The sequence below is a fragment of the Anabrus simplex genome, chromosome 6 (assembly GCF_040414725.1).
Source record: "Anabrus simplex isolate iqAnaSimp1 chromosome 6, ASM4041472v1, whole genome shotgun sequence".
Taxonomy (NCBI): Eukaryota; Metazoa; Arthropoda; class Insecta; order Orthoptera; family Tettigoniidae; genus Anabrus; species Anabrus simplex.
In genome coordinates, this window is record NC_090270.1 from 9,079,086 (window position 1) to 9,097,269 (window position 18,184).

Consider the following 18,184-nt stretch of genomic DNA (forward strand, 5'->3'; position numbering starts at 1 on the left):
ATCCTGGTACGTGTACCTACAGTAGCCACCAGGTTCTGTACTTAAACCACTCATTCGTGTACCTACCAGTGCATACAATGCCCGAATGCGTATGCTTTATAATTATGTTCTACTTCGTCACAATAGACCTCGGTAGAAATGAACGCCCTAGTCGCTTGTTGACACGTATTTACGAAAATGAGAAGGCCCGTGGACTATTCGCATCTTCGGAACAAACAACATTCAGCTCCGACTACCTGCAGGCCTACTACAAGCTGCTCGCCGTACATTGTGGGGACAACCCTCTCGAGATTTCTCGCGAGAAATAACGCCTGCGCTAGTCTCGAGAAATCTCGAGACCTCGTCTCAGACTGCCCATCACTACTAATACCTTGTTGGCTATTACTAACAGATTACTGGATATTACTAATACCTTGTTAGATATTACTAACAACCTGCTGGATATTACTAATACCTTCTTAGATATTACTACCAGATTATAGGATATTACTAGCAGATTACTGGGTATTACTAATACCTTGTTGGATATTACTAGCATATTACTGGATATTACTAATACCTTGTTGGATATCACTAATACTTTGTTGGATATTACTAGCAGGTTACTGGATATTACTAATACCTTGTTGGATATTACTAATACCTTGTTGGATATCACTAATACTTTGTTGGATATTACTAGCAGGTTACTGGATATTACTAATACCTTGTTGGATATTACTAGCATATTACTGGATATTACTAATACCTTGTTGGATATCACTAATACCTTGTTAGATATTACTACCAGATTACAGGATATTACTAGCAGATTACTGGGTATTACTAGCAGATTACTGGATATTACTAATACCTTGTTGGATATTACTAGCAGATTACCTAATGGACGTTACTAACACACTGCTGGATATTACTAGCAGATTACTGGATATTACTAATACCTTGTTGGATATTACTAATACTTTGTTGGATATTACTAGCAGATTACCTAATGGACATTACTAACACACTGCTGGATATTACTAATACCTTGTTGGATATTACTAGCAGATTACTGGGTATTACTAGCAGATTACTGGATATTACTAATACCTTGTTGGATATTACTAGCAGATTACCTAATGGACATTACTAACACACTGCTGGATATCACTAATACTTTGTTGGATATTACTAGCAGATTACTGGGTATTACTAATACCTTGTTGGATATTACTAATACTTTGTTGGATATTACTAGCAGATTACTGGATATTACTAATACCTTGTTGGATATCACTAATACCTTGTTAGATATTACTACCAGATTACAGGATATTACTAGCAGATTACTGGGTATTACTAGCAGATTACTGGATATTACTAATACCTTGTTGGATATTACTAGCAGATTACCTAATGGACATTACTAACACACTGCTGGATATCACTAATACTTTGTTGGATATTACTAGTAGATTACTGGATATTACTAATACTTTGTTGGATATTACTAGCAGATTACTGGATATTACTAATACCTTGTTGGATATCACTAATACTTTGTTGGATATTACTAGCAGATTACTGGATATTACTAATACCTTGTTAGATATTACTAGCAGATTGCTGGATAGTACTAATACCTTCTTAGATCTTACTAGCAGATTACTGGATATTACTAATAGGCCTACCTTGTTACATATTACTAGCAGATTGCTGGATATTACTAGTACCTTGTTAGATATTACTAGCAGATTACTGGATATTACTAATACCTTGTTGGATATTACTAGCAGATTACTGGATATTACTAATACCTTGTCAGAGATGCCAACTTTCAAAAAAGGTAATTCGTAATGCAGCCGTTAGGGCACGGGGGGGGGGGGGCTGTCGTAGATATATTTTTTTTTTAAATCGTGATCTTACTAACTTACAGATCATTTAAAGCTTGTAGTTACTGTTTGGTAAACGTACACTGGTAACATGCTTTTTCTTTTCATATCATGTGCATCCTCTGCACTAACAGAGCACTTAACAGTTCGGAGTTCATATTAGCACGAAATTCAGTCTTGTTCATCTTCATCATGTGCATCCGAAACATCGCGGCTCCACACACTACAAAACACGTGTGAATTAGATTTTGATGAGCGCATTAAACTGGGCCATTCTTCCGAGTATACCTCCCTAAATTTTCAACTATATTTATTACTAGCGTTACTAGTCACGGTAACGTAATCACACGTATTTTCCTGCACAAGAAATCCCTTCATTATTTCAAACCTTTCGCATTTCGTAACACACGATTAGCATATATCCTAGAAGAGCAATATATGTAAATTTGGCAACCAAAATCGCAATAAATACTTCTTCAACAGTCACCAAAACAGTATTCACAATTAAACGGAGTTTGTCACCACTTCAGGACGAATAGAAGTACATAGTGTGACGACTTCTGCTGTTTGATATGTTCCTACACTACGCGGCGCTGGTGTAGGTAAACAGGGATCAGCTGTCCCTGAACATGTGATTTTAAATGAAATCTGATCTGACTTAATTCGGAATTTATCGTTTAAATAAATTATTTAAAACCGTGTGTTTATTATTGTTATGTTTCAGGAATGTGCATTCTCTTTACTGACCGTTGACTGTGTTTATGTGCGATCTGTGTGTCGTGCAAATTAAGATATAGTGTTCCTTGTTTTGAAAGTAATATGTGACAAATTCGTAGGAAATATTTTACATTTAGTAATGATTTAATAACATTATTTCTGAAATTGGCTCGTCACTGTCTTAACGAATATGTCAAAACGGGCATGTGTGTATAGAGCTATTTCATTAATTCACCACAAAATCAAACTCAGTTGCAATTATCAGCTATAACCTTAAAAACACACGTTCGACTGTTAGTGTACATGCTGCGTAATATAGACACATTAAAACTCTGCAGGCACCCACATGGTGTTACGTACCGGTATGTCATACATATGTAATTCCTACATAACTACTTAAGTTAAATTAAATATTAACATGCTCAAATGAATGAATCTTATCAGCACTTCACCCCATCAGTCAGTTAACTGGATACCTTGGACATTTTCCGGGTATGTTTTGCGGTCGTACAAGCTTGCATTTCTTTCCGTACTTCTTTTGTTCGGAAATATAATCGGCATCGTATGTAATGAAAAAATAATTATGGTACCAAGTCCTGAGCATGTACAGTACAGCACCCAAGTCTATAAGAAACAGTAATTGAAGGTAAACTATCCAGGCATTCTTGAAATATTTCACCCCATATGCTTCTTGTACACTAATATTTCTCGCAACAACTTCCTATACATGAGAAAACATAAATAATAATTCACTCGATGGATAAATAATATAGTTGGATGCGTTAAAATATTCTTCTAGACTTGTTAGGTCCTCCTCTGTATTGTTTTGCAAAGAACCAATACATGCTGTACAGCCTATCACTTCACTTGCATGTTTAACAATATACCCACAGAACTGATGAATGACATTAATTTTTGAACTTTTGAAAGGAGCTATTTGTTCATCTTCCCAAGTTGATAATGGTGGACCGAGCTAGTTGGCCGTGCGGTTAGGGGCACGCGGCTGTGAGCTTGCATCCGGGAGATAGTGGGTTCGAATCCCACTGTTGGCAGCCCTGAAGATGGTTTTCCGTGGTTTCCCATTTTCACACCAGGCAAATTCTGGGGTTGTACCTTAATTACGGCCACGGCCGCTTCCTTCCAACTCCTAGGCCTTTCCTATCCTATCGTTGCTATAAGACCTATCTGTGTCGGTGCGACGTAAAGCAACTAGCAAAAAAAACCGAAAAAAAAGATAATTGTGGCTGATCAAAGGTAAGCGTGCTGTAATTTTTTTCCTGAGCTGTACTTGTGATTTTGGCATTCTCTTTGACAACCAGCTTTTGCCATGGCTCTAATCTGACCGAAAAATTATGTTAAGGGTACTATCACTTTAAGACAATTGTTGACGTGGGATAGCCTTCGACCACTTTGAGAACAGAGTGGGATCTTTTGGGGGTGAAACAAAATGACACTTATCATTCGAATGTTTATTGTAACCCGAATTACAACCCGGGACATTGCAAGTTGTAGGCATATTCACATGCGGTTAGTAAATTGAAGCATATGTCAAAGTATACGTCCTACTTCTCAAATATTCATAATCTTTTTCACTTTTCAGTTCATGAAAAGTTAATGCCAGCTATTTTGCACTTATACAACTGGAGAATGTATAAAACTACTGAAAAAGACCACAAACTGTTTGAACACTTCCACAGTAAGCCGACGAAAAGCGCGCGTACTTGGCCCTTTTATCGACAGCAGCGCTGCAGGTGGCGGAGAACATGTACACCGTGTCTGTTAACCACCGCCGTCTCGATCCTCCTATACTGCCTGCTCTATGCGAGCCTTTTTGCGACTACGCTGCGACAAAATTTCTCCGCTAGATGGCAGACATGGACGCACAATGGTCTAAACTTATTCTAATGACGACAGCCTACAAAACACTATGCAGTATGGTCATATGTTCACTGAAGCTTGTAAATTACATCAGTAATATTAAATATCGGCAATATTACCTGCACGATGTCGCAGTTGGCCTCTTCATGCACAATTTGAAGATTTTTCTGGACGAAGGCTTGGAGTGGTACCGTACTTTTTGTGTTCTTGCCAACGCAATATGAAATAATAGAGGTCTTACGAACTTGGCTAGGAAAATATCACTAACATTTTGCTGATGTTCTTTGACCTCACACTGTAACAAAACACATTCTGAAAGTTTTTTTAAATATTTATTTTACGTCGCACCGATACAAGTGGGTCTAATGGCGATGATGGGATAGGAAAGGCCTAGGAATGTGAAGGAAGCGGCCGTGGCCTTAATTAAGGTACAGCCCAGAATTTGCCTGGTGTGAAAATGGGAAACCACGGAAAACCAACTTCGGGCTTGCCGACCGTGGGGTTCGAAACCACTATCTGCCGGATGCAAGCTCATAGCTGCTCGCTCCTAACCGCACGGCCAACTCGCCCGGTATTCTGAAAGGGAAGACGTCGCAAGTCTTCGTATTACGCTCATACGCTTGAAGGACTTCGACAATAGGGCACATCAGTTTAAACGAACTCCTGGAGATGCTTCACCAGAGCAACAAAACTAGGTTTTGGGTATCAAACTCCTCCTCTGTCCTGATGCATACCGGTAATCAGTTCCATTTAGAGGTGTCGAAGCTCTAGGCAGTGAGATGTTGCTGACGCAAATGTCACACTCCATCCTCTCTTCAACAACACGAACCTAGTACCCGAAAGTTAGGATTTGATTTCCTGTTTCTAGTTTGATTGGAATATTATCGTCTGGATATCTGAGGTTGTCCAAAATGTCTAAACATGAAGGCGTTTTGTGATTGTCCGTCACAATTTTTATCACAAGGAATCCACTATCCTCCACGGCTTTAATCACCTTCTGGAAAAAATTCCGCAGCCTTTTTCCAGTCATTCGACCGGGCCAGGAATGGAATGAATGAAGCCCCCATCTAGCAGGGAGGATAGGAATTGTGCCGGCTGGCGAAGCCTGTCGCAACCCTCCGGGGCAATGATTAATGAGTGACAGATGAAGTGAAATGATATTCGAGTGTGTTTCTGGAATTAAATATGACAGGGAAAATCGGAGTATCCGGAGAAAAACCTGTCCCGTCTCCGCTTTGTCCAGCACAAATCTCACATGGAGTGACCGGGATTTGAACCACAGAACCCAGTGGTGAGAGGCCGGCGTCTTCCGCCTGAGCCGCGGAGGCTCCATCAAATTCTGAAATAAGGTGTAAAGGCACAGATGCGAGAGTAATCTGAGGATATCCAATTACTTCCTTCATTAGGTCCTTGCCTAGATAAAGCCGACAGCCGCTTTTCTCTCAATTCTCTTCTAGACGGTATTTCATGGAGTCGTATATTTTCAGGCTGCGAACAACCTTGCCGAGATTGGCAAAATGGTATACAACAGTTGAATATTTCGGGGAAAGAATCTGAAGTTCCAGTTCTACGAAAAATATACCTTGCACGAACGGAAAGAATCAAGTACCAACACCTTAAAATCACTTTTGAAATATTTATAAACCTAACATAATTAATTCATTTCACAGTTCTATTCAAAATACATCTTGTACGAACGAAAGTGACGAGACACGTTTACTCATTGTACAAAATAACTTAGGTTTTCACACACATTCATGCACCAATAATACAGTGCTACACCCACACTGATAGCGAAGATTGTGCGTCTACTGCTGCACTCTTACGGCGATTTGGAGAACTATTGGTAGTCGCGCCTTCCTGTGTTAAACTAGTGGCATAGAGCAGGCAGTATAAGAGGATCGAGACGGCGGTGCTGTTAACATGTGATTCAGAGGGAGTCGTCACACTATTCATTTCTATTCGTCCTGACCACTTTACGCCAAAACAAAGACAAAAGAACTCTCATACTTGCATGGAAGTCTGATCAAGTGACGAACAAGGACAACAACTCCGCAAGATATGCCACTTCACAGGTGCCTAAATTTCCGGTACTGGAAGCACACACTGCGTTCGGCGCGTGAAAACTCGAAATATTCCTAAACGAGGGAAAGGAAAGGGGGATAAATTATTTCTGAGAAATCTGAAGATAATATTCTGAGAATGCACGCCGCCTTGTGTATCCTTTTGAACACTTCATACACTTAGATTTAAAAATCAACAAAAAATCGTAATTTGTGGTGTGCGATTCGTAAAGGCGTAATTATGATGGGTAATTCGTAATTATTACGATTGAATCGTAATAGTTGGCATCTCTGCCTTGTTGGATATTATTAATACTTTGTTGGATATTAATAGCAGATTACCTAATGGGCATTACTAACACACTGCTAGATATTACTAGCAGATTACTGCATATTACTAATACCTTGTTGGATATTACTAGCAGATTACCTAATGGACATTACTAACACACTGCTGGATATTACTAGCAGATTACTGGATATTACTAATACCTTGTTGGATATTACCAGCAGATTACTGGATATTACTAACAACCTGCTGGATATTACTAATACCTTGTTAGATATTACTAGCAGATTACTGGATATTACTAATACTTTGTTGGATATTACTAGCAGATTACTGGATATTACTAATACTTTGTTGGATATTACTAGCAGATTACCTAATGGACATTACTAACACACTGCTGGATATTACTAGCAGATTACTGGATATTACCAACATACTGCTGGATATTATTAGCAGATTGCCAGATATTACTAACTCATTACTGGATATTACTAACACACTGCTGGATATTACTTCTTTTTTTGCTAGTTGCTTTACGTCGCACTGACACAGACAGGTTTTACGGCGACGACGGGATAGGAACGACCTAGGAATTGGAAGGAAGCGGCCGTGGCCTTAATTAAGGTACAGCCCCGGCATTTGCCTGGTCTGGATATTACTAATACCTTCTTGGATATTACTACCAGATTACAGGATATTACTAGCAGATTACTGGATATTACTAATACTTTGTTGGATATTACTAGCAGATTACCTAATGGATATTACTAACACACTGCTGGATATTACTAGCAGATTACTGCATATTACTAATACCTTGTTGGATATTACTAGCAGATTACCTAATGGACATTACTAACACACTGCTGGATATTACTAGCAGATTACTGGATATTACTAATACCTTGTTGGATATTACTAGCAGATTACTGGATATTACTAACAACCCGCTGGATATTACTAATACCTTGTTAGATATTACTAGCAGATTACTGGATATTACTAATACTTTGTTGGATATTACTAGCAGATTACTGGATATTACTAATACTTTGTTGGATATTACTAGCAGATTACCTAATGGACATTACTAACACACTGCTGGATATTACTAGCAGATTACTGGATATTACCAACATACTGCTGGATATTATTAGCAGATTGCCAGATATTACTAACTCATTACTGGATATTACTAACACACTGCTGGATATTACTTCTTTTTTTGCTAGTTGCTTTACGTCGCACTGACACAGACAGGGTTTATGGCGACGACGGGATAGGAACGACCTAGGAATTGGAAGGAAGCGGCCGTGGCCTTAATTAAGGTACAGCCCCGGCATTTGCCTGGTCTGGATATTACTAATACCTTCTTGGATATTACTACCAGATTACAGGATATTACTAGCAGATTACTGGATATTACTAATACTTTGTTGGATATTACTAGCAGATTACCTAATGGATATTACTAACACACTGCTGGATATTACTAGCGGATTGCTTGATATTACTACCTCATTACTGGATATTACTAACACCTTGCTGGATATTACTAACACACTGCTGGATTTTACTAATACTCTGTTGGATATTACTAGCAGGTTTCCATTACTGGATATTACTAACACCTTGCTGGATATTACTAACACACTGCTGGATTTTACTAATACTCTGTTGGATATTACTAGCAGGTTTCTTGATATAATTAGCAGATTACTGGATATTACTACCTCCTTACTGGATATTACTAACACCTGCTGAATATTACTAATACTTTGTTAGATATTACTAACAGATTGCTGGATATTACTAGCGGATTGCTTGATATTACTACCTCATTACTGGATATTACTACCTCATTACTGGATATTACTAACACCCTGCTGGATATTACTAACAGATTACTGGATATTACTAGTGGATTGCTTGATATTACTACCTCATTACTGGATATTACTGACACCCTGCTGGATATTACTAACACTTTGTTAGATATTACTAACAGATTGCTGGATATTACTACCTCATTACTGGATATTACTAACACACTGCTGGATTTTACTAATACTCTGTTGGATATTACTAGCAGGTTTCTTGATGTAATTAGCAGATTACTGGATATTACTACATCATTACTGGATATTACTAACACCCTGCTGGATATTACTAATACTTTGTTAGATATTACTAATACTTTGTTAGATATTACTAACAGTTGCTGGATATTACTAGCAGGTTACTTAATATAATTAGCAGATTACTGGATATTACTGGCACACTGCTGGATATTACTAATATCTTATTACTGGATATTACTAGCAGATTACTGCATATTAATAATACCTTGATGGATATTACTAGCAGATTACTGGATATTACTAACACACTGCTGGATATTACTAATACCTTGTTGGATATTACTAGCAGTTTCCTGGATATTACCAACACTGTTGGATATTACTAGCATATTACTAACACACTGCTCAATATTACTAATACCTTGTTGGATATTACCAACACTGTTGGATATTACTAGCATATTACTGGATATTACTAACACACTGCTCAATATTACTAATACCTTGTTGGATATTACTAGCAGTATCCTGGATATTACCAACACTGTTGGATATTACTAATAGCTTGTTGCTGCCTCTGTCTATCCGTGGTAGAGTGTCGGCCTCCGAATCCTAAGATAGTGGGTTCAAACCCGGCAGAGGTAGTCTGATTTTTGAAGGGCGGAAAAAAGTCAATTCGGCACTGCATGTCGTACGATGTCGGCATGTAAAAGATCTCTGCTGATACATTTGGTATTTACCCGACCAAATTAATTAAATCTCAGCCGTAGACACCCAAGAGAGATCCGGTTTACTCTGTCTGCCATCTAGCGGACCTAGCGTATAACGGAACGTCGAAATTGACGAGCAGACAGCCAGATGGCATCAAATAGAAATGTCTGCATACGGTAGCTGAGGCCATACGATTATTATTATTATTTTGTTGCATATTACTAGCATATTACTACCGGGCGAGTTGGCCGTGCGCGTAGAGGCGTGCGGCTGTGAGCTTGCATGCGGGAGATAGTAGGTTCGAATCCCACTATCGGCAGCCCTAAAAATGGTTTTCCGTGGTTTCCCATTTTCACACCAGGCAAATGCTGGGGCTGTACCTTAATTAAGGCCACGGCCGCTTCCTTCCAACTCCTAGGCCTTTCCTATCCCATCGTCGCCATAAGACCTATCTGTGTCGGTGCGACGTAAAGCCCCTAGCAAAAAAAAAAAAAAAAAAGCATATTACTGGACATTACTAACACATTGCTGGATATTACTAATACCTTGTTGGATATTACTAATAACTTGTTGACAATACTAGCAGTTTACTGGATATTACTAGCAGTTTACGGCACATTACTAGCAGAGTACTGGATATTATAACACACTGCTGGGTATTACTAATACCTTGTTGTACATTACTGGCGGATTACTGGATATTACTAGCAGATTACTTGATGGTAGTAACACACTGCTGGATATTACTAATACTTTGTTGGATATTACCAGCAGTTTACTGGATATTACTCATACCTTGTTGGATTTTACTAGCAGATTACTGGATATTACTAGCAGATTGCTGGATAGTACTAACATACTGCTGGATATTACTAATACCTTGTTGGATTTTACTAGCAGATTACTGGATATTACTAACAGATTGCTGGATAGTACTAACATACTGCTGGATATTACTAATACCTTGTTGGATTTTACTAGCAGATTACTGGATATTACTAACAGATTGCTGGATAGTATTAACACACTGCTGGATATTACTAATACTTTGTTGGATATTACCAGCAGTTTACTGGATATTACTCATACCTTATTGGATTTTACTAGCAGATTACTGGATATTACTAACACACTGTTGGATATTACTAATACCTTGTTGGATTTTACTAGCAGATTGCTGGATAGTACTAACATACTGCTGGATATTACTAATACCTTGTTGGATTTTACTAGCAGATTACTGGATATTACTAGCACACTGCTGGATAGTTCTTACATGATTGCTGGATATTACTAATACCTTGTTGGATTTTACTAGCAGAGTACTAGATATTACTAGCAGATTGTTGGATATTACTAACAAACTGCTGGATATTACTAGCAGATTACTTGATATTATTAGCAAATTACCGGATATTACTAGCATGAATGCTGGATATTACTAACTCGTTACTGGATATTACTAACACATGGCTGGATATTACTAGTACCTTGTTGGATATTACTAACACACTGCTGTATATTGCTTGCATGATTGCTGGATATTACTAACATAATGCTGGATACTACTAGCAGATTACTCGATATTGCTTGCATGATATTACTAACATATTCCTGGATATTACTTGCAGGTTACTTGATATTAACAGATGACCAACTGGATAAAACTTGGTTTAGTATCCGGCAGGATGTGTACAGCATATGAGTTGTCTTGTAACGGTTTTATTTAGAAGGGTAAGAATCAGGATAGGACAAGGACTAAACTTGGGAAGGTGATGTGGATTTAGAAAGATGACACAAGGTGCCTGTGTTTGTTACCTGCCCTGTTTCTGTTAAAGGATGACATGGCAACATTTATAACATATTTACTATGATATTTTGCAAAGTACATATGAATATAATGTTAGTATGTCTAGCTTTCATGAGTAAATCTTCTACTTTGTGTCGCAAAATTCCAACTTTCTCTTGAACAGGATTCCAGTATCACCCATATCTGCATTGTAGCCGAGTGTGTACTTATTTCCTGGAGCCTATAAAATAGAGAACATCAGTTAAACTCCAGAATGCACATAACGCTGCACCCTTGTGAATACAGAATAGCAGAAACAACTTACATTGTTCATGACTTTGTGCCAAACAAAAGCTTCATTCGGTGATACTGTTAGTTCTGGGACATCAAACCGAGGAACATTGAAGTAATTCATCAGAATGTTTTTCTCACTTGCATATCTGAAATAAAAAGCACAATACAGCAGAATTTAGTGTCATCTATTTTGTTACTTTCATCCATCAATTTGATTCCATTTGATGGAAGAAAGCAAGAAGGGAATCCAGCTAGCTTCTTTTAAGACTGCTGAAATATTCCTGGCCTTGGTGAGGTGTTGTCAAGGGAGTGCAGGGATTCTTAGAATTCCATTGGCCATAGAAGCACTAGTCTCCAGCGACATCTAATTAAATATGTCTATAAATATTAAATTTTCATAACCACATTGTAATCGAAACAGACTTTCAACCTATTAGGTCGTGTTGCGTACATTTGGTAGGCGTTGAAGAGATGTTAAGTAGAGAACAAAAATGGCCAACCGGACACCAGTGGGATCCGAACCCACAACCTACCGATTTTGCGTCGGTTGCTCTACCAACTGAGCTATGGTGGCCTAGGCCATCTTTGTTCTGTTGGAAAGGATCTAAGCTACAGGTCTGGTACTACTGCTATCACACTGTAGAGGGCGCTTAAGTCGCCCGTTGAGGGCCAAGGCAATGAATCTTGAATTTTCACGACCGCATTGTAATCGAAACAGACCTTCAACCTGTTAGGTCGTGTTACATACATTTAGTAGATGTTGAATTCCGTGGAACGCAGAGGTGAAAAAGGTGCCGGAGTGAATGGGTCTAACTACAATGTTAAGGATTGAATTTAAAACTTAAACTGAAGGTTATATTTTCAGAACTTCAAACGTAACAGTTTTTTTAATGACAATATTACAGGTACAAGTAGCAATCATAAAACAAGTCTAGGAAAGACAAGATTAGTGGTTTTAACAGATCCTGGGCTTCAAGCCCTCGCCTTACTTTTCCTGAGCTCCTAGCTCAAATTTACAAAAGAGCACAAATTTATACAAGGGCAGAAATCCCCTAATTCAAAGAGCACTTGCTCCCAAAATTACAACATCTAGCCTTCAAGAGGCATTCATTAATCTTACAAAAACCTTGAAAAAGAGCTAACAGGCTCTCAGTTTTCCAAGCATACTCAAGGCAACATCAACTTACAATTGGAAAATGATTATACAGGGCTATATAATACCCAACCTACTGGGCCTTCATGGAAAAAGAACAATGGTTAAATAAATCGCCTGAGCACAAAAGGAATGGAGGCGAATACTTGCACTCCTAGATATGAACACTTAAAACCTAAAGGGCACTGGGCTGATGAAACAGGGGCTATTCCCAAACTACTGAGGTAACTCGTATAGGAATTGCTTTAACACCTTACAGAAGAAAAGTTACAAAACGTAGTCACCTCAAACCAAGATGAAGGGGAGCTCGAGAGGGTACATTACTCTCTATCCCTGATTTACAGTCCAAGATTTTATGAAGTTTTTACATTAGCCGGCAGAAAGTTACATTTTTAGAAAAGTAGGTTACATAGTTAACGATTCGGACCTTTCCGTATCGTAATCTATAATCTTCATTTCCATATTGCCGAACTACACAATTAGAAATAGGAAAGGATTTCTACCTATCAATACTTGTTTATTGCACTTATGCTACAGGACCGGTTTCGACCCTTTACATAAGGTCATCCTCAGCTGAACCATGCATACATATCTATGTGAGGTAGCTATGATTAAGATAGTATTGTCAAAGGAATGCCATACGATAATAAACATTAGGTGACGCAAATGGGGCATGTCTTAACGTGAACTGGCATATATGTCACTATGTACAACAATGCATTGTATGTCTAAAATAGTATGTTTAAGATCTTAAAGTTAGTTGATAAAACATATATCCCTTAAAACTAACATATATATATATATACAAGATGAATACAATATATGGGAGCACTTCATGCACATGAACGTTCGTATCTTGCTTGTTGGCTAACTCCCGTGTTCAAGTCTTGTTTACACAGTGTACACTCAGCTGCTGTTCCTGGAGTTTAAATGATATGGTTTGCTTGTAAAATTGTATGAGTAAAACATTTTGTCTTCTTGTATGTACATAGAGTAAAACATTTTCCACTTTTAAAAAGGTGCCAGATGTATGGTTAAAATTAGGCTAAAATATGTTCAGCTCTGCTGTGTGTGTTGCCTTATGTTAAAATCAGATCATGTTGTCCTGTGACATCCATAAAATTTGAGTGACATTGGGTTCAAAGTAGTGGCTCCTTTCCCATTTGTAGCTGTGCAGTGATGATATATTTATCTGTAGAAGATAAGATTGAACTATGAGTGATATTTATGTTGGAGGAATGTCTAAGGGTTGTGTGTGCTAATTTGAATATGTACTTACTTTTGTTGGTGTGGCTGAGTTGTGTTTGATATGCGAGCTTGTTGTGTACTGCTTCGTGTTCTTCTTGGGCTCATACTAGCTGCTGTGAGGGGAAGGGAAGGAGGGGTAGGGAGAGTTGTTGTTGTGGGGGTAGGGGTGGAGCTAGGTGTGTCGTTTGATGTTTTTCTGTTACGTGTCGCGTTCTGTTTGTCGATTATCTTAAGATAAGAATTTTTTAGGGCGGGGATAACTGTATTGAAGATGATGTTAGTTTTTTCTGTGATTTCATTTATGTTGTAATTTGGATTGGTGAACTGATCTAGAGTAATGTAAAATTCTTCTGTTATGTTGAGCAGGGGGCCTTTGGGGTTTATGTTTAGGATTTGCATATCGTTATCGATGTTTGTAAAACTGTGTTTATAGTCTGCGACATGTTGTCCTATTGAGGAAAAATTATTGTGTTTTACCGCATTTATGTGTTCGTTATATCGGGTTAGGAAGTTTCTACCGGTACGTCCGATATAGCTTGTCTTGCAATTATTACATTTGATACGGTATACCCCTGAGTGGTTGTATTTGTTGTTGCTGTTGATTGTCCTGATGTTGTGTTCTGTTGTGTGTAGTTCTAAATGCTATTCTTATGTTATTATTATTATTATTATTTTTTAATGTTAGTTATGGGGTATATGTGTACATTATTAAAGGTGAATAGTGCATACTTTTTCTTGGATTAGTCTGCTTTAGTTAGTTTGGTTTTGGGATTTTATTTTGGGAATGATTTTGTTGATCATTTCTTTCTTGTATCCAATGTTTTTAGCTATGTCGTGAATTAGTTGTAATTCTTTGTTTAGATCTTCTTTTGTTAACGGTATATTGAATGCTCTGTGTATCATGCTGTAGTAAGCTGCTCTTTTATGTGTGTTGGGGTGAATGGAATCTACTTTAATTGTATTTGAGGTATGCGTGGGTTTTCTGTATATTCTGTAAGAAAGGTGGTCTTCATGTCTAGTTATCGTTATGTCCAAGTAGTTCAAATTGCGATTGTTTTCGGTTTCCATGGTAAATTTTATATGGGAGTCTATTGTGTTGAGTTTATCTAATATATCAGTTTCATTTGTGGATCTATTGTCGATGACGAAAATGTTATAGTGACATATATGCCAGTTCACGTTACGACATGCCCCATTTCCATCACCTAATGTTTATTATCGTATGGCATTCCTTTGACAATACTATCTTAATCATAGCTTCATCACATACACTAGATATGTATGCATGGTTCAGCTGAGGATGACCTTATGTAAAGGGTCAAAACCGGTCCTGTAGCATAATAAGTGCAATAAACAAGTATTGATAGGTGGAAATCCTTTCCTATTTCTAATCGGACCTTTCCCTCGGGTTAAGCTGCGGAGTTAGCAAGAAAGAAAGATTAATTATGTGGCCATACCTTGTAGCAGTTCTAGCTTCCGACAAAAAGGCCACCCGCCTCCTACTTAACACACCCGCTCAGAAGATGTCGATCAACTGGCCAAGAAACGTGAAAATCCGCAGTTTATAAGCCCTCAGGGAAGGTTCGAACCATTCAAGATTAAACCAGCCACACCCTCTCACTTTAATTGGTCCAATTCAAAGTTACAGTTCAGGATCGAACAAGAAGCCAGTGATTGGTAGAAAATTAATTACAGAAATTAGGGATTGGCTAGATTCAAAACTGGTGGAAAGGAAAAGAAAATATTGTCAACCCAAAAATAAATGAACCTCAGTGAAAAAAACTTATGAATACCAAACTTCTTCAAATTATAAGTTCTTTCACTTCGCACCAGGTTTTTGTACTGTCATCTGTGGAAAAATGTCCAAACTTCTTGATGAATGACAAACAAAACAAGGAGAAATTCATTCAGGTTAGGCAACTACATAATAACAAAAGATGGCCTTGAGATTAGGCTGAAACATGTATAGACTTTGCTTCATCTAACAGATGACTTGACTTGTATTGATAGGAGGATTTTATAAACATTTTCTTTTGTAAAGTGATAACCGTCAATACGGAATGAGATTCATAACTTGCAATGGTAACGTCATCCAGGCTAGTAAGAAAGCAAACCTATATTGTAATTTGAAGATAAAGGTTGCCAAATTAGGTAAAGATTTATGTTTTTTAAGAAAATGCTTAACTAATGACGTCACACCTAATTTCTTAAAATTTACTAAGAAAACTCCTAGTGACATGGCTAAAACCCGCGCGACTCAACGAAAAACGGATAAAATTTGGATAAGAGAGGAAATTAAATTCCTTCAAAAGAAAAAAGCTCTTCTTAACAATAATCTTTACGACACTCATTTATAAGTTTCGACCTTATTATGTCCTCTCGAATGGACTTCTTTTCAGGCTCACGTCACCAATAGACTCGATAAGGTTTTATCGAAAAAAACAAAGCACTCTTGACAAGAAGTGGAATAACTTAATAAAAGCTTCCCACAATACCCCAAACACACAGAATCACGCGGAATCGAACGTTTTTCACCCGCCGGTAGTGAACCTCAGTCAAGTTGACCTTGATCCTAAGGACCTCAAGATATTAAATAAGGGACCAAAAAATAACTGGGACACGTCCTTCAACCACGACGATTTAATCATTACGTTGGCTGAATCTGAATTAGCGATTAATAGGTTACCTACAGACGTTCAAAATGAGGTTAGATATGAAGTTAAGCGAAAGTTACTTTCATCTTTCGATCAGAAACATACCAGTTCTGGCAAACCCAATAAAGAACAAGTCACCAACATACGCAATCTCAAAAAGAAAATTAAAGATAATGATTTAATAGTAACTAAAGCAGATAAAGGTAATGCTACTGTTATGGGAAAAACTGACTACGTAAATAAAGCACAATTCTTCTTTACTAACAATAACTTTAACGCAGTAAAAAAAGATCCTACCAATAGAATACAAAGAGAGCTGAAAGCTTTAATTAAGAATTTTTTATTTTTGTTTAATGACGTAGAAAAACCAAAACTGATCATCATGAATCCCAAGTTACCTACGGTGAAAGCGTTACCGAAGATTCACAAGGCGGATGTCCCCATAAGGCCCGTTATTAACTTCAGAAGTAGTCCGACGTATAATATATCCCAATTTATTCACATTTTTCTTAAAACACACTATTCCTTTCAAGCTAACACGTCAGTTAAAAATTCCCTGGAATTCTGCAATAGAATAAAAAATCTCACGTTACCGAAACATTACTCCCTTCACTCCTTTGACATAGTAGTAAATATGTACGCGAATGTACCCGTCAATAAAACCATCGAAATAGTAAAAAACAATCTTTCCAAATTCAGTCAATTGACTATAGGGGAGATAGAAGAGTTTATTCAGATTCTCAAGTTTACATTAAATAATGGCTTCTTTACTTTTAACATCATATACCAACAGAAGGGGCTTCCTATGGGGTCACCGGCCTCGGGAATCCTCGCTGATATTTACGTAGATTTCCTCGAATACACTCACATTATAGGTAAAATTAATGGGATCAAACATTGGACTCGGTATGTGGATGATACTTTTATTATCCTGGATTCTCACATTACTGACAGCAACGCAGTTCTTGAATTACTTAACCTGGATCCACACATAAAGTTTACGATAGAATCCGAGAACAACAATTCCCTTAATTATCTCGATTTAATTATTACTCGCAATCAGAATAAAACCATTTCTTTTAATATTTATAGGAAGCCCACTCACACAATAAACACAATCCATCAAACTTCTCTACACCCAGGGACACAGAAGAAGACAGCTTACAATAGTATGATTTTCATAGCTCTTAATGTTCCTTTATCCCGTAAGAATTTTAGAAAGGAAATCAACACCATTTATGCAATAGCCGAAGGTAATGGTTTCAGTAAAGCTTTCGTGAATAAAATTCTCAATAAATTTAGAAATAAACCCAAGACCACCTTAGAAAAACAATCTTCCCATAAAGAGAAGTTCACCACATTTACCTTTAATAATAATAATATATATCCTATTTCATCATCTTTAAAAAGCACAAGTTAAAAGTAGCTTT

The 18,184-nt window shown here is 37.5% G+C and overlaps 1 protein-coding gene and 1 non-coding gene across 2 annotated transcripts in view; both read right to left on the reverse strand.

Annotated features, from left to right (window-relative positions):
* Positions 1–11,465: 11,465 nt before the first annotated feature.
* Positions 11,466–18,184, reverse strand: part of ND-42 (NADH dehydrogenase (ubiquinone) subunit ND-42) — a 35,640-nt gene continuing 28,921 nt past the window's right edge. Inside the window, exons 5-6 of the mRNA XM_067149653.2 lie at positions 11,731–11,845; positions 11,466–11,646 (exon numbers count right to left, since the gene is read on the reverse strand). Of these exons, the coding sequence (XP_067005754.1) occupies positions 11,551–11,646; positions 11,731–11,845 (211 nt within the window). The 3' untranslated portion in view covers positions 11,466–11,550. The remainder of the gene's footprint in view (positions 11,647–11,730; positions 11,846–18,184) is intronic.
* Positions 12,201–12,274, reverse strand: TRNAL-CAA (transfer RNA leucine (anticodon CAA)). Its single transcript has one exon. It is a non-coding gene; the product is annotated as a tRNA-Leu (tRNA).